This window comes from Limanda limanda, chromosome 1 (genome assembly GCF_963576545.1).
Source record: "Limanda limanda chromosome 1, fLimLim1.1, whole genome shotgun sequence".
Classification (NCBI taxonomy): Eukaryota; Metazoa; Chordata; class Actinopteri; order Pleuronectiformes; family Pleuronectidae; genus Limanda; species Limanda limanda.
Window position 1 is genome coordinate 12,084,039 of NC_083636.1, and position 26,420 is coordinate 12,110,458.

The 26,420-nt window shown below is 41.6% G+C and overlaps 2 protein-coding genes across 2 annotated transcripts in view; both read left to right on the top strand.

Annotated features, from left to right (window-relative positions):
* The first annotated feature begins 114 nt into the window (after positions 1-114).
* tmem209 (transmembrane protein 209) lies at positions 115-7,717 on the top strand. The gene is made up of 15 exons (XM_061070740.1): positions 115-174; positions 486-646; positions 1,272-1,330; positions 1,881-2,012; positions 2,132-2,361; positions 2,441-2,645; positions 2,836-3,011; positions 3,150-3,221; positions 3,344-3,440; positions 3,739-3,864; positions 4,157-4,254; positions 5,483-5,597; positions 5,747-5,844; positions 6,359-6,432; positions 6,610-7,717. The coding sequence occupies exons 2-15, from the start codon at positions 507-509 to the stop codon at positions 6,662-6,664; spliced, it is 1,677 nt and encodes a 558-aa protein (XP_060926723.1). The 5' UTR covers positions 115-174; positions 486-506; the 3' UTR covers positions 6,665-7,717.
* Positions 7,718-8,252: 535 nt separating this feature from the next.
* ahcyl2b (adenosylhomocysteinase like 2b) overlaps positions 8,253-26,420 on the top strand; it is a 34,068-nt gene continuing 15,900 nt past the window's right edge. The window contains exon 1 of the mRNA XM_061072271.1: positions 8,253-8,592. Coding sequence (XP_060928254.1) covers positions 8,272-8,592 — 321 coding nt within the window. The 5' untranslated portion in view covers positions 8,253-8,271. The remainder of the gene's footprint in view (positions 8,593-26,420) is intronic.

The following is a 26,420-nucleotide window of genomic DNA, read 5'->3' on the forward strand; positions in this document are numbered from 1 at the left end:
TATCTTCTTATTCTTTCATGTAAACTAGAGATTGTGCACCCCAGTCCAGCAGGTGGCGGTATTGTACTTGTATACTGGTTTGTCAGCCGCCATTAGACCAAGAAGAAGGAGACCCTGCATCTTCCGGTTAAGTACAAATTATGCAGCGCTTCAGTTGTTATTCACTTCAGCGTGGTAAGAACTATTTAAATGAAAATGTTTCCCATTTGTTCTTAACTTGTGTCTTCTTGATAAACACTGAATTGACTGATGTAACCTATGAAAGTAAATATAAACTCGCCTAAGCGCTCTCGGCTATTTCTGTGTTTATTTGTTAGCTTGCTAATTGTAGCCCCACGTTAGCTGGGCTCTCAGTCCAGTTGTGGTCAGGCCACACAGTCACTCCTCACATCGGGCTGAAGAGCCGCTGCTAATCAGGACGCGTGTCAGGGACTTTATCCAGTGGGTTGTCTCGTCTCACTGTGTTCGTGTCCTCCGTGTCTCAGCCTGAACAGAGAGGTGGCGCCATGTTGAGCCCACAGAAGGAGGGCATGCCCAGCATGATCGACAGCGCCCTGAGGATGAGGAGAGAGGAGCAGGCTCGACAGGTGGTCCTCGCCTGGGCTGTGCTTAACGTGTCTCTGGCTGGGATGATCTACACTGAGATGTGAGTCCTGCGTTCCTCTGAAACACTCAACACATGCAACCGCAGCACTGCAGATCCATGTAGCAGCGTTTATGTTGTACATGGACAAGTGTTGGCTGCTGGTTGAAGGAAATACCTCTGTGTTTACTTTTGGAAAATAAACTACACACAGGATCACAGATAAACAGGGAACACTTTAGATAATCTGGGCCCTTTTGTCAATGAATTTACCACATTTATCTCATATTGGATGAGTGTGTGTAAAGTGTATCAAAGCTGAATCTTGAATATATAGATGGATATAGATAAAGAGAGCATTATGAATGGTGAACATTTAGGTATGTATTTCACAATCTATGTAATATACGTTTATTTAAGGTAATTCTTTTATATCATTTTAACATTTGATTGTTCATTTTATATAAAATATGTCATTATAATGTTACAATATGTACATGAGGTCATTTCATTTAATATGTTTTTATAAACTGTTGAAAGGATAAGAAGTGTTAGTTGGTTTACATTCATTAAAGTCCTTGTAGACTAATATAAGTAATTGTTCGTAATGTAGCATTGATTTAACTGTCCCTCCATCTCTCAGTGCACAGTGATGATGGATGTGTGTGCCTTTCTTTGTATCTCTCAGGTCAGGGAAATTGCTAAGCCGATACTATAACGTCACCTACTGGCCCATTTGGTACATTGGTGAGGTCCCACAACACTTTCATTTATTATTGTGGGCGGCTGTGGCTGAGGGGTAGAGTGGTCGTCCTCCAACCTGAAGGTCGGCGGTTCGATCCCCAGTCTGAACTATCTGCAGCCGAAGTGTCCTTGGGCAAGATGCTGAACCCTGAATGACCCCCCATAGAATAACAAAGTGCTGTGAATAGATGCACTGTATGAATGTGTGTGTGAATGGGTGAATGTGAAACTGTACTGTAAAGCGCTTTGAGTGGTCATCATCAGACTAGAAAAGCGCTATAAAAATACAAATCCATTTACCATTTACCATTTATGAGGATGTTTGCTGTTTGTATAAAGTCATAAAAAAGCTTTGTATAAGTATAGCAAAAATGCATGATTAACTAAAAGCGTACTCTCTCATAACATCAGACTGTAAATCTTAAACATATCCCAGGGTTTTTAAATCAGACACTGAAATTTAACTTGACACTTTAAGTCACCTGACTATTTATACTTTGTCACAGGAGACCCTCAATGATATATTTCTTCTTTTTTCTCTTCACCTTCACAGAACTGGTGCTTGCCTCCCTCTTTAGCCTCAATGCTCTTTTTGATTTCTGGAAATATTTCAAATACACCATGGCTCCATCCACCATTGCTGTGTCCCCCCATCAGCATCGTCTCCTGGGCCTGAGGAACACAAGTGAGGCTCTGTTCTTTTACCAACAGACCTTTAATACTTTAGTCCTTTTGCTTAATTGCGATTCCATGCATGTTCATGGACTCATTAAGTACCATCAATGTTGTCTGGCTGTCTTGCAGGTATTCAGGCCTCACCGCTACAGAAGCCAGAAAAAAAGGAGACCCCGGCTCCAGACCAGTCATCTCCCCTGCAGGGGCAGAGCGTGCTGAGTTTCAGCCCCTCCCGCCCAGCCACCACCAGCCCCAAGTTCTCCCCCAGTTGTGTAACTGGGTACAGCCCGGCCCATGGCAGTCCGTCCACCCCAAACAGCGCAGGAGGACCCTTTTCCTCCTCTGTGGCCTTTGGAAAGGTACGTTCATCATGGCACTAATATAGAGTGTAGGATAATCTCAAGTACGTTTCTCCAAATTCTGTTATTTCTGTTTCAGGTGTTGAACTACAGCCCCTCCCCTGGTTCCTCTCCCTACCCCAGCAGCATTGGTCCAGCAGAGGGCTCCAGCCTGAGGGCTCGATACCGCACTTCACCCTCAGTGTTTAACTCCCCAGGCAGCAAGGAGGACTACATGGAGGATCTGAAAAGTCTGGAGAGGTTCCTCCGCATAGAAGAGGAGAAGGGTCACCGCAGCCAACTAGGTAGGTTATTTGTAGGAACTCCACTGCATTAACTAAATGTTTGTTGTACCTAAAGTCACTGGTATATCTGAGTCTGACCAAGGAATTGCTTTTAAATATGATTTAGTAATAACCACTAGTTATTTTCTCCAAATCTGGATTTATATCACAAAGAAATAAAACCTTTCAACTAAACTGATGCCCTTTGTAGGAAGTCCAGAGGCTGTGTCTCCAAACCACAGTCCAACATTTTGGAACTACAACCGCTCTGTGGGGGATTATGCTCAGAGTCTGAGGAAATTCCTGTACCAGCCAGCCTGCCGCTCTCTGGCCCCGTCCGCCCACAAGGATGAGACAGACCTGGGCTCCAAACAGGCTGCAGAGGAGGTCTGTACTTTATCATCGTATGGGAACCTGTTTGATATCTTAATAACAAAAATGTTGTTTGGTGTCTAAGTCTGTTGGTGACAGAGTGGTATGTATGTTTAGCATGAATTTACATCTTTCTCCCTTCCTGTTACGTAGGTGTGGGCCAGAATCACAACCAGTCGCCCGGTAGTGGACCGCATCGACAGCTGGACAGCCAAGCTTAGGAATGTGGGTTTCACACACATATATATACAGAGTACATGTTGAATAAATGTAATTTATCTTCACTTTCAGAACACACAGAAATATTGCATAAAGTGTGTTTTAAGAGGTATTTGTTTGTTTTGCAGTGGATAAGTGACACAATCTTGGTCCCTCTGGTGAAGGAAATAGACTCTGTGAACAGCCAGCTCAGGAGGATCGGCTGCCCTGAGCTCCAGATAGGAGGTAAAGCATCTGCAGAGAACATGGATCGTGGCAAATATATGAATGATAAACTGCTGTTTCCTTCATTCAGGAAGTGTGGTTCATACGGGACCAAAGAAGGGAAATCAGTGTTAAACCATGTAGTAATTCAGAAATCTGATTACTCAACGTGACAAATTGATATGCAATTGATTTTCTTCTAATGAGACAGAGCCCATGGATATCTAAATGAACATGCAAAGTTTTTTAGAAAACTATTACACATTTACAATTTTATTTATTTTGGAGTCTCACTAGTTTTGCTCCCTTCCTCCACCAGAGGCCAGTATAAGCAGCCTGAAACAGGCAGCGTTGATGAAAGCCTCATCCATCCCCACCATGAACTCTATGGTCCAGTACCTGGATATCACACCCAACCAGGAATATCTCATGGAACAGATAAAAGGTACGTTGAACTATAAAGATCGCTGATGTGTGTTGATGTGCCTAAAGTCCCTTTGACTAATATGTTGTCATGTGTGCAATTGTGTATATGTGTGTTACATTTATTTCTTATGTACAGTGAAAGCCGCAAGTACTTAGATCGTTTGCCTTTTGTTATTCAGGCTCCGATGTAATTTGACATTTGGCGACTAAATGTTTTATGTGCAGGTTAATGTTTGTTTCTGTGTTAGTTCATGAATTAAAGAGATTGATGTGTGTGGATGTATGTAAATCTGTTCTGTCTGTCCTGTTAGAGCTGGCTCACAGCGGCTGCATGAGCTCCTTCCGTTGGAACAGGGGTGGAGATCTGAAGAACAGGAAGTGGGACACAGACCTCCCCACTGACTGTGCTGTGAGTACATACACACAAAGACACACACATTTACAGATCTAGTAAATTACTCAGTAGATTTGGTCACTCCACAGGATCAGCTAAGGTTTATTTTTGTTATCACTTAATCTACTTATCATTTTTCTTGATAAATTGATTGATTGGCCTCTAAAATGTTAATATTATTCCAATTTAAAGGAGACATATTATGCCCATTTTACCACAGTTGATATGGTTCCTTGGGGTCTTAATGAAATGTCTAACATATTTTGGTCAAAATATCACAAGGATTTTAAAACAGCCCTCCTCAGATTGACCTGTTTTGAGTGCTGGAGACGGAGATACAATCTTGCAACCATATCGTTTTGAACCAGAGTCAGGTGGGCCGAAGCCTGGCTGCTAGAGCCCCAGCTCCCCAGCGCAGGCCCACTGTTGGAGCAGTGGGAGCTTGAGCAGTTAGCTGCAGCTCCCATAGCCCGCTTCCGATAGCTCCAGTTAGCAGCCATAGCTCCACTTAGCAGCCAGCTCCCAAGCGTTAGCTCCCGAGCTCGCGACCCGTCAGACATCTAAGTGGCCGATAAACATGCCGATCGTCGAGGCGGAGACCGCGGAGACTCCATCCCCGGGGAGACGCGCTCTCCACGATGGATGGCGTTGTCTCCCTGGAGCCCCCGGAGCTGGCGTTAGCTCGCCATCACCACCGTCATCATCTCAACGTCTCCGAGGAGTTAGCTCGCGAGCTAACGCTAGCTATGGTGGTCTAAGGCCAAGTAGCGAGACTCCCTCCATGGGTATGGTGTGACTATGATGTGTATTCTAGACGTAATCCCATTGGACGCACATTAGCGTATCGTTTGAGACATAGAGGAACCACAACAAATCGCAGGAGTTGTTTTTTTCCAGAGTTTTTGGCACGGTAGACATGCCAGATACCCAAATTAACGTGTAGAAGCACTACAAAAGTGGAATTTTCATATGTCCCCTTTAAGTTTCCAGAGACCAAGGGTGATCTCTTAGATGCCTTGATTTTTCTGACCTCGTGTGAAAACTCAACAAAAAATAACTACATCTAATTACCGAAACCTGCAATTCCCCTTTAAAACAATTTTTTATGAAATCTTTTTTTGTACTAAATCTAATCAATTAGCCAATGTGTTGATTCATTTTATGCTCGTTAACGATTGTATGCACCAGATGAGGCTTGGTTGGATCGATTCCTTTTGGCTGATTTTTTTTCTTTTTCACTCAGATCCTCATGCACATGTTCTGCACATACCTTGACTCCAGACTACCCCCTCATCCAAAGTATCCAGACGGGAAGACGTTCACTTCACAGCACTTCAGCCACACCCCAGACAAACCTGGTAAATACACATAAACACACATGAAGGAAGAACAATCAATAACTTGTGATTTCTTGTGTATGCTTCCTATCTACCTGATTTTCATTATGTTATACTTCACCTACTCGCAGAGTTTCAGTTTTTGTGCCGTTTTTTATACCTCTTTGTAGATGTAACCAAAGAGAACCTCTTCTGCGTTCACCAAAGCAGCACCACTCCTCCTCACTACCAGCTCATCTACCAGGGACACATCTACAGTCTACCCAAGGTAAGAGACAAACATTCAATTTGTTTTCAGACATGAACTTAGCCTTTCTCACATAAAGAACACAGCAGGAGATCGTCAGGGGTCAGACACGCTCACAACTCCTGGAAAACGTCTGGAATAAGGAAGCAGGACATGTTAACATTCCACTTCTGACATGTCTGAAAGCAGCTTCTCTGTTCTCACTCTGAAGTTATTTCTTCATTTTTCAGTCTCTTGGAAAACTGTTTTTGTTATGCCTTTATCTTGGTCTGTCTCATAGTTGTCTTAGTTTGAGATTTGCGTTCAGACCGGGTGTGATTTAAATGGCGTTTGGCTAAAGAACAAACTGAACTGAAACCCACACTGAAACAATTTGTGTTTACTGTGTAGATTGTTTGCCTTTTCATTACAAGACAAGTTATCAACTATATGCACTGTGTAACTGCTGTAAATCTTAGAACAGACATGTCATTCATAAACAGTTCAGGGTGTGTTGCTCTGCAGAAAAACTTTGACCGTGGCAATTCTATCATAGGGCCGGAACAACCTGTTCCATACGATCCTCATGTTTCTCTATGTCATCAAGGCCAAGGAGTCAGGGATGCTGGGGTGAGTAATTCTAATGTTGAAATCCTATAAATAGCAAGCTTGCCAAAAAGTAGGGAATTATTTAATATTGATTTGTGTTCACCAAAGGTCAGATTGCTTTTTGTTTGAAAGTATTGGTTTGACTTTGCTTGGTTTCTGAAGGATGGATTATTAAACTACCTTTCATATTTTCTTCAGGAGAGTAAATCTTGGCCTCTCTGGTGTGAACATCCTGTGGATATTTGAAGACTGATGCATTGTAATTTACAAGCAACAAAGGAAAAATGCAATTGGGTGTTATTTTTTCTTCTCTGTGCTGCCGACACTGGTTGGAATATCCACCTTAACAGAAGGACTGCTCTTTAAGGGACACATCGGGATGGAAAAAGTGCTTCTCTTTCACAATAAATGCATATTTTTGGACAGTTTCACAATTTATATCTACACATTGGTAGCATGATGTATTTCCATTGATGCAATGCTGTAACACCACAGTGTGCTTATGATACAATAGATAGTTGCATTTTTAACATTGATTGGTTTTCTGATTTTGTTTATTTGAGAATGCACCAGCATTGTAGCCTTGTAAAAATATACCTCATAACAGGTGGATTGCAAAGGGTTAAGGCTTGAATGTAAATACAGTGAGTTTGGACTTAGTTCTTCAGCATCAGTATCATTTTGCAGCTTTTTCTTGTTTGTTTATTTTCTCATCTGTTGTAGAATTAATGACTGCAGTAATGGACATACCCCCGACATGTGCTTGAAGTTACTTGTAAAAAATGGACCTGTGCAAAATGCAACAACACTCCAATGATGTAATTATTGGAGTTTTGCTTGCTCACAAATTTTAGTCCGGGCACATCATTATGTTCAGTGTTCATTTTAGTTGTGACGGAGAACAAATGAAAGGTCTCTGGATGCATGTCCTCTACAAAGGAGCTGTGATGCCATTTATCCTGACCTGTCATCAGCCGTTCATTAAATTTAATACTTTTACATGTTTGCTTGATTTCAATTATGCTATTTTACAACCGTCACCTGAGACAAAAAAATCTAATTTTTGATACATAAAAAGAGCTTGGATTTAGTTTTTTTTACCACTGCTCAATGCAGTTTTCTGACCATCATGGGCATCCACTTGGTGTCAGTGTAATCCCTTTTTACTTTTTTACATAATATGACCTTAATCCTGTTCCCATTTTCTCTAATGTCACTGCACATCCCCTGCACTGTAATTTTATGATGCTGTGTTGTGCCAGTGACGTACAAGTTCTGATAATAAAATGATTCTGGGTCAACGTTGGTTAAGTGTGTGAGTTCCATTGGGAATTGGTAGAGTAACAGGATGCCCTTCAAAAAAGTGCAGATTAAATATCATTAAGCATCTAAATATGTGAAATTGAGAGCTGAGGATATATACATGAAATTATGTTTAAAGGGAGATGTAGAAAGAGATGTGATTGCCCTGTGAGCAGACCGCATTATCTGGCATGGGCCGTGTTTGTTTTGTAGTTTAACGTTGCCATTTCTATTATGAACTTCACTTCCCATGATGCATTCCGCAGCGCAGCTTTACCTGCATGACAATGTAGTTAAAATATCAGATAAAACAGCTTGTCCGCTGGTTGGGATACACGTGTCTGTGGTTGTGTTGTTTACACATCACATTGAACAACTATTTTAAAGATGTCAGTCGTGTCTACATCATTTGTATTAAAGGTGGCCTACAGGTGGGAGGGTTTCAGATACTTGGAGGAACTACGGGGACCACAATGCACCTCGGCCGCAGTCGCTCCGCTACGTTCACATCCGCTTGACTCGCCACTGTTGGAAAAAGGACTTTGTGGAAGTGCAGCGATGTCAGTCCAGGTTGTGGCAGTGAAAATGGCAGAGGTCGAACTCAAAGACGTCCCCAGCGGCAAAGGGCTGCCGGCCGAGTCTCCGGTGACCCCCACGTCGGAAGGCAAGAGCCTCGGCCGGGGGGGCGACCTCCACGAGGCCAGCTCCTCCGCCGCCGCGTCCCCGACAGCCGGGGACAGCAGCCCGGGCTTGCTCACCCCGAACCCCGCGAAGATGCCGCAGGCGTCGGCTATGAAGCGCACGGACCCGCAGCAGAACGGCGGGGAGGCTTTCGTCAACCGGGACGGGACCGTGGCCGAGGCTCCGCGGATGAAGAAGGTGAGGACCGGGACATGTTTGTCCTCCACACGCACCGACATCCTCGCTGCTGCCGCAGAGAGAGCTCAGCGGAGGAGCTGGCATTGTGCGACGATGCTAACAGGCTAGCTGGTCCCCAAAGCAGATTCAGCTGCGGCAGTCAACGCTTTAAATGAGAGTGTCTGGTGCTAATAACACTGCGGAGAGGCTAATGAAGGGCTGGACGTGTTGTTAAACAGATCTACTCTCTTGATTTAGGCTGACATCGCTAAAACTTCAGGGCATGGACGTTGACTGGAGGGTCCAACTGTTGTCACAAGTTTAGTTGAAAATAGAAGGTTTTCTTGAGCTAAATGGATGTTTGATTTAACAATAATCCTGCACCTTCCACATCATACTGAACACGATGCTGTCAGATTAAGAACAGTCACATGCTTGATTAAAAACTTAATTCACCGTTAGTTCATTAATTTCCATTTTGATCAACTGTCTAAAAAAAGAAATGGACTTCCACTCATGGTTCACGTGGTGCTCTGTCTCATCACGGTGCTAGCACATGGTAAACTGTATGTATTCTGGTTTTCAACAGGAGTTTAGATATCTAATTGTAGTTTGATACATAATCAACATATAAGTTAATCCATAAAAACGTTACTGTTTCTGGTCTGTGTGCCTTGCCTTGTTGCATCTGTTATTCAGGGGCTGATTATCTTTGGGTCTTGCTCGATAATGATATGAGGATATTATCATTTCACTGTCTAATACTTTCAAAAGATAGGTCCTACTTATCTAATTTGTACAAAACTTAAGTCAATCATTTGTAACCCCAGGGAACTCATCACCCAGTCCTCTAATGATTTAACCTATAGAGCCCCTCATCTGATACAACCATGACAGCAGCTCCTTCCCTTGTGTATACACTCAAAAATCACACTTGGCAAGCAGGGATCTCAGAACTGCCCTGTGGTGTTTGCACCTTGAATGCATCTTATCTGGATTAGAACAGTAGTGGATTTTAGGGGCAATGTTCAAGGAAAGAGCTGCTGTTGTATTTCGATAAGGGATCCTTTGAAGAGGCTGCCAGCTTTATTCATTTATTTGATCCAAGTTATTATTAACAGTTGACATTGATTTATAGTCCACTGTCACTGTAGTGCACTTTTATCAGTGGTGGTCAGATTCAGGAATTGATTTCAGAACTTTCTAAATTCTTAGAGTCTGTCTGATTCATTGACTAATTGTAATTGAAAGTTTTGGTGGGTGTGATTCTGTGCAGGTCACCTCCATCCTCTGCTGCTTTGCCATCATTGCAAAATACAAATTTAGTGTGTTTTCACTACAAACCATTGAGATAAAAAGAACTAAAAATGGGGCCTGTCAGAATTAAATGAGGTTGAAACAAGAGACGGAGCAAGCGGGATGGGACTTACTCAACACCCACATCCATTATTACGCCCCAAAAATCTCCCCATCCCACTAGACAACCCCTAAGGACACCCCACAACAAGACCCACTGGATATTGTAGTGTGAGGATGGACTGCAAGCGGACAGCAGCTCCGAGCAGATGGCTTTACATACCTCACACTTTCACAGCAAGGACGCACAAGGAAGTCACCCAGCAGCTGGAAGCACTGGGCCCACAGGGTGAACAGCACTTGAGAGGCAGCGCAAAGCTGGACCTACCAGAAAGCAACAGCCACATCTGGATTATTGAGGAGACGAGGTTCGCTTACAGGACCATGGTATAGAGAGCCAATTTTATTTTATTAATTCAAACTATCACAATTAGCAGTTTGTCATTTATTATCTTATAGAATAAATAAAGATAAGATATTTATAGGATTTTGTTGTAAAATGTTCCCTTTATAGGATTTTGTTGTAAAATGTTCCCTTATGTTGCATCAGATTTGTTTGGAAATCTGTGCACTTGCTCAAAGGCTAGCTTATTATATCCCAGTGTAGTAACTGTTTACATCCTTTTATGATGCTTTATAATAGATTATTATAATCTAAAGAGAAAATGTAATTTAACCAAACAGGCTGCATTGTTGAAGATCTGCGCATATATGTTTTTCTTTTATTCATATAATACAGAGACCAGTAAGCCTGAGTAATGTATAATACACACTCCAGATAGATTGGGACATAGATCCATCCATTATATTTGTAAATACCCTGTTGTCACTACATTTCTCTGATCAACCAATTCAGTGTATATCCAGTGGGACAGCAGGTTGCTTGCAGCCTATTTATAGGATCATGGGTCTTATGGCACACTGCATTATAGATATATGACCACAGCCCTGCCTTGAGCTTCTGCTGAATTCTGCCCGCCCAGTGCAGTAAAGGGTAAGTGAAGCAGCGGTGATGCTGATGCAAGTACGTAGGCAGCAGCGCTGACTGACTGAGTGATTGGATGACGGGCCGGCCTTTAATCCAAGCCTTTATCATGTCATCACATGAGGGGGATTAAAAGGCCAGCGGTCTGTTGTAGGTGGGCCCAGATGTGAGCTTTTGGAGTCGATGCTGAGTTTTGCTGAAACACGCACGGCACAGCATGCACATCCCTCGGTTCTTACTTCTGAGAATTTCTGGGCGAGACCTCCAGTTGGGAGGGAAGGAAATGAGCAGACCTAGTTTGTCATCCTCATGGCCACAGTGTATGTTATTATTGGCTAAAGGCTAAAGCTTTAACTAGTCTAGTTGTAATCTCATACACGGTCACAAGGTCTACCTCATTGTCCATGTCTTATTTGAAGTAGATGATTAACCTGTTCAGCAAGGCGGACCAAACACAAGACCTTTAGCCATCATGTTAAATGACCTTTGACATTTGGGCACGGCTCAACATCCTGTCAGGTTTAAGGAAGGCATGCACAGTGGTATTTGTAAACAACTCCAGAGATTGGTGTGTTGTAAGATCATCCCTCTCTGATGTAAAGTTATGTCACCTCCCACTAAGCCGGTGTTCCTGGTAATGCTCACTGGTTAACAGGCTTATTGTGACCTGTGGCTGCTCTACCTGGGAAGAAAACCCTGTGGAAGAGGTTCTTTATGAAAAAAAGACTAAAAACCTTTTGCAATTTAAATGTAGACTCTACTTAGAGGCTATAGTTTGTCATTTCTAATGTTGCATGTTCACTGACTGCACCTACTCTGTTTTCTGACATTTTAACATGAGAATTGCAACACTTCTGTCAGTCTACCTTTTTCCTCCTGACCCATTGAAAGCCTCTGTGGAGTCCTGTAATATTTACACAAGTGTGTTGAGATATAAAAGCAGACAGGGGGATGGTCTAATTGAATACATTGGAGCTAACAGAAGGCCCCCAGTATGAAGTTAGTTCTATAATATAGTAATTTATTCCATTCATATTCTTACAACGTTGTATAGGGAAGTATAAGAAGTCTGTGGTTTGTCAGCATTGTCATCTTCATACAAGGTCCCTGAGCATCTTCATCTGGCTGCCTCTGTCCTTTACTACAAAGGAAAATGTATCACTTTCCTTCCTCCAGGCTCTCATTTGTGAGTAACTTAGTGATTGAGCAGGTCTGTTTATGTGTCTGTTAGTGTGCACATACAGTGGTAATCACACACTTTTTTTCCTGTGGGGATCCTTCCTTCTGTCGCCAAAGTGTAGTCATCGCCTAATCCGACTTCTGTCGTGAACAAATAGGTTCTGAGTGACTTTTTATCAGCCTGCAATAAATACCGCCGGATATAGTGATCAACCTGTCCGTCCATTCAGCTACAATCACGTTGTTTCCAGTGCAGAAGCCAAAAAACATCTGAATGTTTTTCATAAAACTTCACAATTATGTGAATAAAGTAGCGAAGTGATGATATAAGAGTTGAGATGTTGGCTTTGCCTGCATGATGTTATCTGCTGATGACTTTAGTTTAGTTATTCAATACGTCACTTGAGTGAAAGTCACCACTTAAGTCACCATAAGTCTGCACATGTACGTATTAAAATGTGTTCCTGGAGTGAGTTGCATTTGGATTGGACGTATTTTATGTATGTTAGAAGGAAGATTAACAAAAAGGTATGATTTTAGCTTTGAAAATGTAATTAGTGTTTGTAGAGAAAATGTACATGTCAAGATCTCATTGTGTTTGAAAAGGTCTATCTCTGGTCCACACTACCACAGTGACTTTTTAAATGTCAGTGGAATGTGGCACCACTGTGACTTTAGAGATATTCCCTGAAAAATAGGAGACAAAGGGAATGTTGGTTATTGATCTAGTGGTCACTCAGTCTCCCACATTTGTACATGAATTTTGAGCTTTCATCCATCTTGACTGGCTCCCAAATCCCAGATCACCCACAAACTCCTCCTGCTCACTGACAAATCCCTCCAAGGCTTGCTCAGCAACACATATCTGACCTACTTCGACCCTACACCCCATCCAGGAATCTGCGATCCTTTGAGCGGACTCTGCTCACCATCCCTAACACCAGACTGCGGAATTTTAGAGACAGAGCTTTTAGCGTGCGGCCCCCACCCTCTGGAATGCTCTTCCAGTTGAGATTCGCAATGCCACATCACCAGTGCTATTCAAAAAACTACTCAAAACTTATCTTTTTGAAAATGCACAATACCTGATCTGATACAATCTGTCCTTGTCTTTGTCTCTGTCACCTTAAATACGTCCTTCTCCCTGAAATATATAAAGCGTCCCTTGAAAGGCGCTATAAAATTTAAGTTATTGTTAAAATAAATATTCGATATTCACAGTTGGTGAGATCAGAGTGTATTCGTGAAAGCATTGAAACTGCCACACAGTATACCCTTTTTGCGCTTGCATAGACTAGTAGTTTAGGCCGATATTTCACCTCTAACCCAATCCATAATGGTAGAAAACACTTATGCAGTTAAAGCAAATTATTTGAAGAATTGACTGTAGGTGTCAGAAGGGAAAGACATGCACATATTTGATTGTGGTATGCTCAGCTGGATGGGAACAATTAGCTAACGTAAACGTGGTGCTGACCTGACCCACATAAAGTCCTCCACCTCTAATGATATGAATGTATCCTTATCTTTTTGATGAATTTATAAGTTTTTTAATTATAGCCAGGCTGTCCTTCACACCAGGCCCAACACAAATGACTGATGTCTATCATATTGAAATGTGTAAAGATGGCTGGCCCGCTCATATTGAGAGTAACATTCAAATGTGTTTGGAAACCCAGTGACAGGAGATCACCTTAAAGTCCCTGCTTTCTTCTGGCAGCACTATATTAGATTATTAACAGTTGTGCAGATTCATGTGCTGACAGGAGATTTCATTGGTTATTGAGTCATCAGGGAGGACAGGAAGTAAGTTGGACCATTGTCAGAGGTCATTGAGGTGCCCGGCAGGATAATGGACAGACCATGGCTCTGGGAGTGAGAAGAACACAACAGAGAAAGGAAGAAAGGCTGACTTTTTCTCTTCATAAACAGTATATAATAAACCTTGCTGTGTCTGATGATTTGCATTCCCTTTACCCCCTTTGAATGCTGTAGGTATTCGATTACAGGTCATGTAGCTGACATGTTTATGCAGGAAGAAAAGATGGTGTGTGTATCATTTACATTCTATAGTGAGTATCTACCTTTAGCAGGAAGCTTTTGCTCTTTCAAGGGCTATTTAATCATTTTATAACATTCTTAGAGAGCCGTACTTAATTGTTCAATATTAATATCACACTAGCTTCTCTAATGTTATGACTGGAGCTCTTTTTCTTAAGTAGGTTTTCCAGTCTTAAGTGAGTCTGTCCTGAGCCGAACTGAACTGAGCAAAAGTCAGGTTTTGAGAACGCTTCACAGAATTGAATTGTCCCAAATGTAATCTTAAGTGCTTGTCTCATCAGAGGGCGTCTGTCAGTGCTGTACGTTTTCAGTCACATCAGCTGTTCCACATTAAACTGGAGCAAATATGTTCACTTCCTTTTGTTTACTTTTGATGTTCTGAAACCTCACCACATGCCTGAAAGAGCAGGAAACAGCACGTTCAGATGTCACAGCAGGATTTTGTTATTGCAGAGGAGAAAAATGCAGTTTTAGCCCAATCAAATTGCACTTGTCACACCATGGATTGGTCACAAAAACAAGTGATCCATCCTATCATACTCAACAGTCATCCCAGTCAAAAAATGACTAATTGGGTAGTATTTGTTAAGTCTGTTTGTTATTGGGCTCACAAACTTAATCCAAGCGTGTTTGTCATCATAACTCATCCAGTTTATCTGCATATGTTGCCTCAAAATAAATGCTTGTAGGAACCCAGCAGTGCTATTTTGTAATATGACAAGTTTTAGACGCTTCCATCACCATTGGAACGAAGAGGGTGTATATTTGCCCAGCTTTGCCATCAGTGCACTTCTCTTGGTTCTCTTACTCTTTTGAATGACCTATGAGCGAGAGCTTCATTATTCTTGTCTTTCTTTGGTGCTCTCACTCTGCTCTTCCTCAAATTACCACAGCAATTAATATTAATTTGATACATTTTCGCTTAATCTCATCTCTATGTGGACTGGCCCTGTTTTATTGCCTCATTTTTACCTACTCAACAATACTTTGTACTTTTCATCAAATCAATCAATAGACTACTGAAAATAAACCCCAACTAAGCAATTAGTCCTCTCTTTCTAGATTACAATCTACAGCCCTAGCAGAACACCACTTCCTCTGGTGTTTGTAGTTTTCAGGCCCCATGTCTATCGTTCTCACAGTCTCATTGTGTTCCTGTACGGTCTGCCCTGTCACAGTGTGATCTCACACAGCAAAGGCATGTGTGAGATCACACTTCACTGACCAACTTCATAAGGGACACAGAGGCCGAAACAAGCTGTAGGTCCTTTAGTTTATTTCCTGTTGTATGTATTTAATAGATTCACCTAATTTTTCCTAAAGAGGACACACACCTATTAAAGAATGAGTGCAATTAAACAAAGCAGACTGCTTTTATTGTGTAATTCAGCGATGCTGCTAGGACTTAAGCTACACACTAAATCTGTCCAGTGTCCATGGTCAGTTTTGGCTGTACTTGCACACCAGAGTGCAGCTACAACTTCTGTCTGAACCTGTCGGATCCTGAACAAACTAGAGCCTGACCCGAGCCCGACTTGCATCCTGTTATTTGTATCTGAACCTGACCTGACTCCAATGTTTCCCTGATTACAGGCACGTACAGTGTAAAAAATTGAGTTGATGGTTAAGCCAGCGTGACCAAACCCGACCTGATCTCAAATATAATTTCAGAATTCTTGTCTGAACCTGGCCCAACCGGTCGACAGTCCAGACAGGCTCAGGTCGTGTATCTGTACTGCATTGTGCATAGACACACACAGATACACGCACACATTCTAATGTGTGTTTGAGTGACACTGAGTGTGTTTCTCTGTGCCCTGGCTGAGATATTGAGTAGAATCTGTATGAAGTGAAACCCATGTATTGGTTTTAATTAAAGCCATATTCAAATGTTAACGCACTTTAATAAATGTCATGGCAATTTGAATACTGGTCTTTAGCTCTTGTAATGATAATAGCAGACCTTTTGTGACATTTCCAAAACAATAGTTAATGAGGATTGCCTTGACATTAAAGATGTGTGGCTCTTCTCTCTGTGGGATTGAAAACATGCAAAACACTTGTACTTGACCTGCCAGCCCCTTTTCAGAATTTCTGTCTGCGTCTGCTGTGATCAATGTTTGCTGTCGAATTGTTTCAAAATGAAGTTGAAACCTATGAAACTTCATCGATCTTACCCAACTTTCCAATTTTAGTCAATAGCTGATAGAATGGCACTGGCTGTACTTTGAGCCAGGCTCGATATGCCAAATTCAATTTTCACACTCACTATATTGGAGTCCTAACACTTCCCAAGGCAGAGATCAGGTCAGCTTGGCCCTGGTTTCTGACCAGTGGCTCTTTGGATTTAGGACTTGAATTCTCTGGTGCTGTCTCTCTGTTTTTAAGCTGGTATTGGTGTTATCGCAGTCTGTGCCTCACTGCTCCTGAGTGTGCCTCCCACACATATCCGAACGTGTGGCTCCCAAGTTGTAACTCATTTCCTGCCTCGACATTGCAGCTTGATCTAACTGAGCGTGTGCAGCTCATTGAGTTACACATCTCCCCACCTAAAGCAATCTTACACGCGTCTGGTTCCTGGAACGGTGAGTGGAGGGAAAAGGAGAGCACTCACTTTTCCTGGAACCTGTTTCTTCACAAGGAACCAACGTAGTGTGAAATTTTAAACCCCCTGGTGTCGTTTCAATTCAACAAGTGAGCGAGCACTAACTCTCTCTCTCTCTCTGTGTGTGTGTGTGTGTGTGTGTGTGTGTGTGTGTGTGTGTGTGTGTGTGTGTGTGTGTGTGTGTGTGTGTGTGTGTGTGTGTGTGTGTGTGTGTGTGTGTGTGTGTGTGTGTGTGTGTGTGTGTGTGTGTGTGTGTGTGTGTGTGTGTGTGTGTGTGTGTGTGTGTGTGTGTGTGTGTGTGTGTGTGTGTGTGTGTGTGTGTGTGTGTCCCCTGAGGATCAGTAGACAGTAGTGGACATTAACACTGGACGTGCTATGCAGCATGACGAGGAATGCAGCTCCATACCCGAGCGCTGCATTTAAACAAAGGGCCAACATTGTGTTCAAAAAGTGCTGCCTCACAAAAGGGCCCTCTCAAAGCCTGAAATGAACCCCCACACACCCATCTGTCTGCCCAGCTTCCTATTAGTCAGACCAAACCACCGATACCCTAGAAGACAGAGAGTCCAAAATTGTATTGGTTCCTTCTTGGCCCATGTCTCATCCTTCCAACAAATATTCGTAGACATCAGTTCAGCAGTTTCTGCCTAATCCTGCGAACAGGCAAACAAAGCAACAACCAAACAAACAGGTGTGAAAAAACTTAATCTCCTTGGTCGAGGTATTGCAACCAAAGGTAAGGCTAACCAACAATATCAGAAAACAAAATCCATTAAAAGAATTGCTTCACACTCTGTATTTAATATAGATTATTGACCCCATTATGGGTTTATTCAGAAATAGACCAGCACAACCCCCGTCTCTGTGACTTTGACGTAATTATACTTTCCCTGCAGGGAGAGACATCAATTTTTGACTAATCAAGAGTAAACGAGAAAAGACACAAACATGCAATTCCAGAGATGCTTTAATTTTAGTCTTTTATATCTAGTAATCTTTAGAATTTTCTTTTTTCTCTCATGGTTATGGAAGAATTCCTGGTGTCATTTAGCTTAATGATAGACATTATCAATCCATTTGTTTTTCAATCTGACGAAAGGATTTTTTCTCCTTCAGAGCTGGAGTGGTAGAACATGTGGTGAAAAGAGTGTCCTGATGGAGATGGATGGTCACGTGCCTGGATAGATGAGTGGATGGATATACAGTAGACACAGCTCACTGTTTAATTTGCGTAAAATCCATAGCTGTTGATCCATCACTGGGTCAAATGTCATACTGTATGCAATAGATTGTTTTCTCTCTCATCTGAGAAAACAGTATAGAGTAGTGAGCAGCCAGTTATAGTTATAATAGTTAAGAATAATATATCACCTGGATGTATATTTTATTTGTCATTTAGGATAATACCATTTTCCTGTAGTGATTAGCTGCATAAAAATCATAAATTATTAAGAAACATATTCAACGATCCTATAATCTATTAATGAGATTTCAGGAACGCTGTTAATTAAAATGGTTTGCGTGTAAGAAAGAAGCCTGATGAAAGCTCTGACTTGTCCTTGAAGGACATTTGAAGCCTGCATTCTTGGCACTCTCCTTCCCGTAAGTGGAAGATAACAAGGAGAAGCCATGTGAAAGAGAAGAAGGCACAAGAGAGGAAGCCCTGAGTGTGAAGTCTGTTCTCATCTCCTCCCTCTCTGTTAAGAAGCAGGTAGGGTTTAATCTGTCACTAAACCCCATCATTCATTGCCTGTTCTCTTCTAGTATCAGTGTCCCTGGTTTTTACAATGACTATCGGACCATATCAGAAGGACAGAGATTGTTCTAGTGGATAATGCTCACATTAGACAGCCGTGGATACTTTCAATCGTTTTATAGCAGCACTTTGTTCATTCAGGGCAGCAGGGCCTTGCAGTCAATTACAAATATCAATTTATTTATTTTCACCAAACCTAGTTATTTCATTACCATCCACAAAGAAAGTTATGTTTTTGCCCCTGTCTGTTTGTTGGTTGATTGGTTGGTTTGTCAGCAGGATCCCAGAAATTGGAATTTCAATAAAACTTGGTGGAAGGATGTGACGGAGGCGAAAAAATAACCCATTAAATATTGGCAAAGACCCTTTTTCACTTTCTCTAACATTGTGAGTTAGTTTTTTTTGACATTCACACCCCAAGGTCAGGAGTCTTCTCTTATTTGTACAGGAATCCAATATATCCAAAGAGATTCCATTCATAATGTCCAAGCATCTTTATTCAATATTCCCATTTCAGAAGGATTATTTCCCTTTTGTGCTAACATGGAGCTGACATTTGTTTGTTGTACAAATGTGTGGGGGCACGCATAACAGCACTGGTAATAGCATGTGGGATCAGTAACTGTAAGTGTAGGCATGGTAATGGTTGTGTATGAGTGTATTTTACTCGTGACTGTGTGTGTGCATGTGTGCATGTGCATGCATGTGTACCATTATTTACGATTTGGACACTTGTCTCTGTATATTAATCAGCAGCAGTCATTCTTACATCACACCCCCCTTAGGGCAGCACACTGCACGCTGATACACACACGTGCACAACACGCGCACACCAACATACTAGCCGTCTCCTCCCTTCTTCTCATCGTGCTATTGGCCAGAGGGCTCAGGAATTGCTGACTATTGGATGAGAGGTGGGTAAATGAGCCACTTGGAGCAGCCACCTTCTGTTTGAGGACTCATGCAGCTTTTTCTTTGTCGTCAGTCTCTTATTTCTTGGTGATGCTAACTGCCTGTTGTTTGTCAGAATTTGCATAAAAGCACTTTGTCATATTGTTAATTGTGCATTGGAGTGCCATACTGCCATATTGACTTAGGAATGGACAATGTAATGTCAAGGTCATAACAGCTGCCTCACACATACCACCCATCTTTACTCATGAATGTTACACAAGGGCATACATTGACAGGCATTCATTCATGGTCTCGTCATGCTCTTGTGAATATTTACATACATATTTTCATCTTTTTGTCAATATCTCCTGTCTGCGTTGCTCCCTGCCTATACATGCCTGTGTGCAGGCAGGGCCAGAGATTAGCAAATTCAGAGCTGTAACACTAAAAGCGAGAGTTGTACACCAGTGGTCTTAACTTCAGGCTGACTGGTTTTTAAAATGCCCATTGTTATATGGTATTTATTTTTTCAAAATGAAAGGTATTCTTTTGAATTTACACAACAGGTTTATGAGCCTGCAAACATCAGAATCGTTTCTCAACTGCAAGAGAAAGGAGTTGTTTTTGCTGTTCTTGCTTTTTATTTCTCTGACAAAGCATTTTCTCATTAAGGAGACAAAGGTGACTCTACTTAGTAACTTGACTCTTGGCCTAGATAGTGCCACGACATGCAAAACTGAGCATTAGTCAGACGTTGGGTGATAATGACATTTAACATGCATGCAGCCCCCTGCTGGGCGATTACATCTCAACAGACTTTACGTAAAATTGGTTAGCTGGTATATGAATATGCAAGTTTGACCAGTATATAAATTCATACATGAGAAAATATGGATTTAAATGTAGGAGTTTTCATGTTGCCTTTTTTATATAAATCCATTTAAAAAGTGCCCTTTTCTCAATGCTAACTCAAATAAATCGATATATAAAATTAACATAGTGATATAGAATATATAAAGTATTCCCCACTTTGCTGTATCCCATTATAGAAGTTGAGACCACTGGTCATTCAACTTGCCAAATGTCTGTTAGTTCACAATCTACTGCTCTTGTGTCTAAATGAAGCCAGGAATCATCAAGGGACAGTGTGGCCCAGTGTGTGACAGACTGTCCTTTACTCTGCAATAATGGCATCAGGCTTGATTGTCAGTGAATGTGTCAGTCAACATAAGAATCAAACCTGTCGGCTCTGTCATGGTACACATCGTTTTTTTCGAGTCTGTGGCAGTAAACAGCACTGTCTCTATCTTTGTTGTTGTTGGACATCAGTGCTGTGTGAGTTGAATCAGAGGACAGCTTATCCCAGGTTCGCTGGGATTGTACTTGATGTAGCTTCAATAACAGATGCAGTTGTGAGACTATGCAGAGTGGTGGTAGAACACACAGGAAGACGAGCAGAAGGAGGAAAACACAGACACCTCTCTGTCTGAGCCTTCTATTTTTGGTTTTCTTCCACACAAGCACAATAGTAATCCAGGAATAGCAGTTGAAAATGCTGAGAAACATGTCCGCACTTCTTTGAAGTGTCATCCAAGGGCTTCTTTAAAACATGCACATAATAAACTGTGGTGTACTCTCCAGGCTGCATCAAGCTGTGTAAGGAAGAGGGTTGTTACTAGGAAAACCGAGGGGGAAGTGACTTAAATGCAGAGAAAAGAAAGAATGTGTAAGTGCACATCTTCTGGTGTGCGTAGGAGATCTGAAAAACCAGACACCCGCTGCTTTGTCCCGCAGCCTCTCATCATGCAGGGACTAAAATATGGCTAAACAAAAGGACTGCTTCCATAGCCAAGGCCAAATGTACAGGTAACAAGATGTCACAACATTATGCTTTTCCATCATAGTGTCTTGACCGCTCTTACTGCCAACAAATCCTGTGGACCAAGCGTCTGATGATGGGTTAACACACTGCTGATATTTATATGCATCCTAGGGAGGATCTGATGGACTGAGTTGGATTGAAACACTTGGTTGTGACTGCCAACAAGCAAGTGTGTGTGTGTGTGTGTGTGCGTGCGTGCGTGTCAGTGTCTGCATATGACACAACAAACATGATATTTTCTCTGAGTTGTGTCTACAGTATTATAATAATGCTAGAAAATTTAATAGTTAGCATCCAGTGTCAATCCACCAACCTGGACATTTAATTCACTACTATTGAAGGGCCACTTCTTTTTTCTACACAGTGAATTCAGTTTACTAATTACAGTGCTACGAACTCACTAACCAATGCAAAACCGCTGTCTTGTGTCTTTGCTATTTCTGGCGGAGCTTTACCATCATCAGACATTTGACTGTTCATAAAGATGGATGACAGGACAGCCCCTATGAGTGAAGCCAGGGCAGACGTTCAGATCTGCTACAGTCTGGCAGAAGCACTTTTAGGATTTAGCTTTGAGGATATTTCCAGACATTTGTTTGTAGTGTTAAGCCGTTAACAGAACATGTTCCTCTTTTCCTCTCCCTGCACTAAGTCTTTTTTTTTTAACACCATCACTCACTTTTCCAGGCCTTTTGGCAGACGACATCTAAACATAAAGCTATTAACAGCCCATTGGCACTTTGAGTTAAGAGTACTCATCCTTGCACTTAGACCTGTCTGATCTGTGTGTTCTCCTTTTAACTTTGTTTAGTCATCAGGTATTATACTGCTATCATCACATGGAAACTTGGCCTGATATCACCGCCAGGCATTACGGTGGGAAAAAAAGACAGAGCATTAAAGCAAGACACTAGATATGCTGGTAAAAGTTATCTGAGGCTGTAGAGATTATCTGGAAGAACTTTGCTGCTATTTTGTCCGTATATTTGAAAAGCCCACCTCTTTGAGACGTCGTCTTGATCTGTATTGTATGTTTTCTAAAGGTGATGGTGTTTTGGTCTGTGTGATGAAAGCTTAATATTATAATACTAATAAAAATAAAAAAGCCATCACGAGTCTGACTGATATGAGCTGCTTTGTGCCAACACAGTCATCCACCAATCCCCCATACAGACTGTCTGTGTGGTAACATGAGATTTCCTGGTCAGTGCTAGCTTCCCGTTACAGTGTAGGTGTTGTCACATCACTTGAAAATACCGTAGTAGCAACTAATGTTTTCACTTTGAAATGGGTCACCACTACACTGACTGTTGAGTTTCGGTCCAGTGCGGCCGACTGCTTATGGTGTGATTCAGGCTTGAAAAGCACCTTTTGCTTTGCATTTATACACTGTAATTTCCCACAAATATCCAGTATTGATCACATCCCATAAAATGAGTAGAAGAGATATGTTTTAATCTGCTCTCATACTTGCCTTTTTCAGAGGGGCTTCACGAGAGAAGATAATTAAAATGTCTGTCTCAGTTGTTTTGGACTGTTTCCCGGAAGTTTTCCTACGTAGTTAACACACAATGGACGAGAAACTGGAGGAAAAAATACAATTTGGAGACGTCACCAACAAAGATGTCTGCTTGGAAAAACAATGATGTTTGAGAGCTTTTGGTGATGATTGTGAGGATGTGCTGTTAACAAAAATGTGCTTTCTTTGGCAGAATGTGCTTTCTTTGGCAGAATTTATACGTCATGTCCTGCTCTTCACAGGCGTTATCCTTCGCCAGAATTATGTGGACATGTTCCTGTTGTAAACACGTCTGACCCAGATAATATCCTGTGGCGGTCCTCATATATGAAAGAGAAACTCTGGAAACAATTTCTGGACCTTTAGTCGACATTGATCATCTAATATCAGTATCCAAGATGGAAGCAGCATGAGCAGGTATAAACAGCTTCCCTCTGGTTCTGGTGGAGAACACTAACTCCTGTTCTCTCTCAATCAATGGGTTTCCCTGACAGAGGATGTTGCACCAGGTCTCTGCTGGCCAGGCCTGGTTTGCTTCTTGTGCGTCTCTCAATCTCTTCCCTGGTTCAGGTAGATTTCCTGTAACCTCTTAACTAGTCTTCCATCCACCAAAGAATATCCACATGTTTCATTCTCTCTGAAGTTGGCCTTAGTTTGTTGTTGGATCAGCAGGTAGGCAGATCCATGACAACATTCTTGAGTCCTGGTCACGATTCTTATGGTGCTGGACTAACTCCTCAAAATGTATTTGTACTGTGATATAACTCCAGGGACATCACATAGCTTAATCTTGCAGAAACTTTTCACTGACTGTCGGAAGTGGATAAAAAAAACCTACTTTAGCTGTTTTGGTATTTCATAGCAATCCTCGTTAAGTTGTACTTCAACAGTCTTTCATCAGAAATCACAGCTGTTGTAATTTGTCTCTATAGGGTTGTAATTAGATCATCTACAAATTAGTGTTTTTGAATATAATTTAATGTTAAGAGACTTATGCTTCAGTGTCCTTTATTTGTATCTCTGTTGTCTTCAGTTCACCACATTCCTAGTATGGTCTTTTAGCATAGAATGAGTTGATGGATCAGAAACATGTAGCACAGAAGGTTGTGTGCTCTTATTGAGCAGGTCAGGATGAAGGGGAGCTGAGCAATGCAGTGCCAAGACTGTTTTAGTCCACCTGCATTGCAGCAAATGAAGCCAAAGTAAACCATTTTGCCTTCATGAACATCATCAAGTTTCAATTTTCTTTACAGCACATTACCTTGTGTCAGCAGGGATATCCCCCGAGTGATTCTACAACCCCACTGCTTTCTGTCTCTCCCTGCTCAGCTCAGTAAACACGGCAGTCTGTGAACGAGTAACTGTACGCCCCGAGGCTGTAGGTCCGCACAGTCGTGTCGGTGAGTGATGCAGCAGGTAGTGGGATGGTACGCAAGTCAGGCCAGTCAACCAAAAAAACACATGCTCTTACATAGCTTGTTTTTATGGTAGCTTTCAAACACGTTTACATCACGTTTCTCTTTTAAATGTAGATATATACTTCACTCAGATCCAATAACATCTTTCAACCATCTTTTCACAGTGCAACAATAATTGTATTGACATTTAATCTTGAATCATAATATACATTATCTCTAGGCACCTTACATAGAAGGTCAATAGGGAGGTTCAGGTGACATGTTTCCAATGTGCGGAGACTAGAGAGGACCTAAGACCCGACTCGACAGCTCGAGAGGCCCACTGTTGTGTTGCTGCAGGGGTCTCTGCTCCATCCCATGACCCCATTGTGTTTGATTAGGATCAAGTTCCTTCCTACACAGGTCTGGAAACACATACGATTAATCTCTTCTGGTGTGCAATGACTTCAAATAAAGCAGGAAAGGCCCTCGTACAGAGATTCATACCTCATGTTGTCACAGCCTAAGGCTTCATTTTGAATACTGAAATTTTTAGAGGAACACCCACAGAGGCAACCTGTGAGGAGGGAATTTTCAAATGGGACAGATGTAAACCCCCTGCAGACAACACAGCTGTGAAGACAGAGCTGTGTGTATCACACACCAGCCTGTATCTTTATAGTGGCAGCTGAGTAAATACACAACAAACATAGCGTTGCATCAAATGACAGCATTTCAACCTGCTTTTGTTGTAGAATTAATTTATATTTTCAAAAATGACCATCTCTGATATATGCTAATAAGATAGAAACTATAAGTAGTTTATATCTTGCAATTTACTATCTATCTACCAGTGAATTCTTTATTTATTCGCTTTAAATATCAAAATTGTTAATTTCCAAGTCCAAGGCAATGTCTTCAAATTGCGCATATTGTCCGACTAACAGCTCAATCTCAAAGATAATCAGTTTAATATCATAAATGTCGAAGAAAATCGGCATATATTCACATTTAAGAATCTGGGACCCTCCAAACAAGACGTTATATCAGTCAGCATTAACAGTTAGTTGTTTCACTTTGTGGGTATTTGGCAGATTTTGTAAACAACCGTCCCTGGTTAAACACAAGCCAAAGTAAAGCGTGTGATGTCAAGCCTATATAGTTTATTTTATAAATGGGTATTTGTTAGAGCGATGTTTACTGACTATTCACCCGTGAGTGGCATAACTGAGGATGTCAAACTTCAGCTGTGATGCAGTGGTGGTAATTATTTTAAACATTGGGAATTTGGATTTGTCTTTGAGAGTCATTCACTGTAGATTTTCTGCCAAACATCAACCTTTTTTATGCAGCCTGTGGAATTAATCTGGAATGACTTGCAAGGAATATGAAACATTTAAGCTAAACATTGATTTTTAGGACATGAATAAATCTTTTTCTGTTTGAGTCAGGCCAGAGGCTTGTTGAGTTCAGCTGAAATGGAGAGTAAGACCTCAGATGTCTATTGTTCTCTGCGGAAACCTACAGAGTTGTTACTTGTTTGGGGGGAAATACAAATAAATAAATTCTAAGCTGCTTCTGTAGAACACATTGTATAAGAGACTGGTTATTAAGCTTTCACACCTGTTATGAACATTTTATTGAAAACTTTACAGGTGGATCTGTTGTAATCCGTCACCTAAGATTCAAGTTTCCTACACAAACAAGCGTACCTGTAACCAAATCCTCCCTCCTTGCATTGTTTTTGCTACAGCGTCTGTAGTTAATTTTTGTTCTGCCTGCGTCTTTTGGTACACTCTGTACAAGCAGCACACAGGAATTTCTCTCCTGTGCTCTTGAGTTTACCTATGTTTGGTAGCAGCACCAAAACATTTCTCTCCTAGAGAATGTTTTATAATTGATTCTTTATTGAATGAGGCTTAAAAGGAAACAACAAGAGGAGACTGTGTAGCCTGGTGGGTCTGAGGATGATGGAGACGGGCAGAGAGTCTAAGCACACCAAGGTAATGCTGAGTATTTGTTTGTGGTACTGTCAGTGCATCAAAGTGTATTCTCATTTAGGTTTTTAACAGTGTTCAAAACCAGAGAAATCTCCAATTTTATTCGAGGCAACGTTATGTTTCTTGTTGATCACCTTTTAAGTGCGTGATATTTGCTTTACCAGCTGCTTTAATATTTGTGTCAAAAACCCACTTCTAGCCAGTTCGCCGTTCGG

What these genes read in the sequence shown, in the direction of transcription:
- tmem209 (XM_061070740.1), top strand. Translation starts at nt 507, where the DNA reads ATGTTGAGCCCACAGAAGGAGGGCATGCCCAGCATGATCGACAGCGCC. An exon ending in CCAAACAGGCTGCAGAGGAG is followed by an intron (nt 3,012 to 3,149) that starts GTCTGTACTTTA and finishes CCTGTTACGTAG; the next exon opens with GTGTGGGCCAGAATCACAAC. An exon ending in TCTCATGGAACAGATAAAAG is followed by an intron (nt 3,865 to 4,156) that starts GTACGTTGAACT and finishes CTGTCCTGTTAG; the next exon opens with AGCTGGCTCACAGCGGCTGC.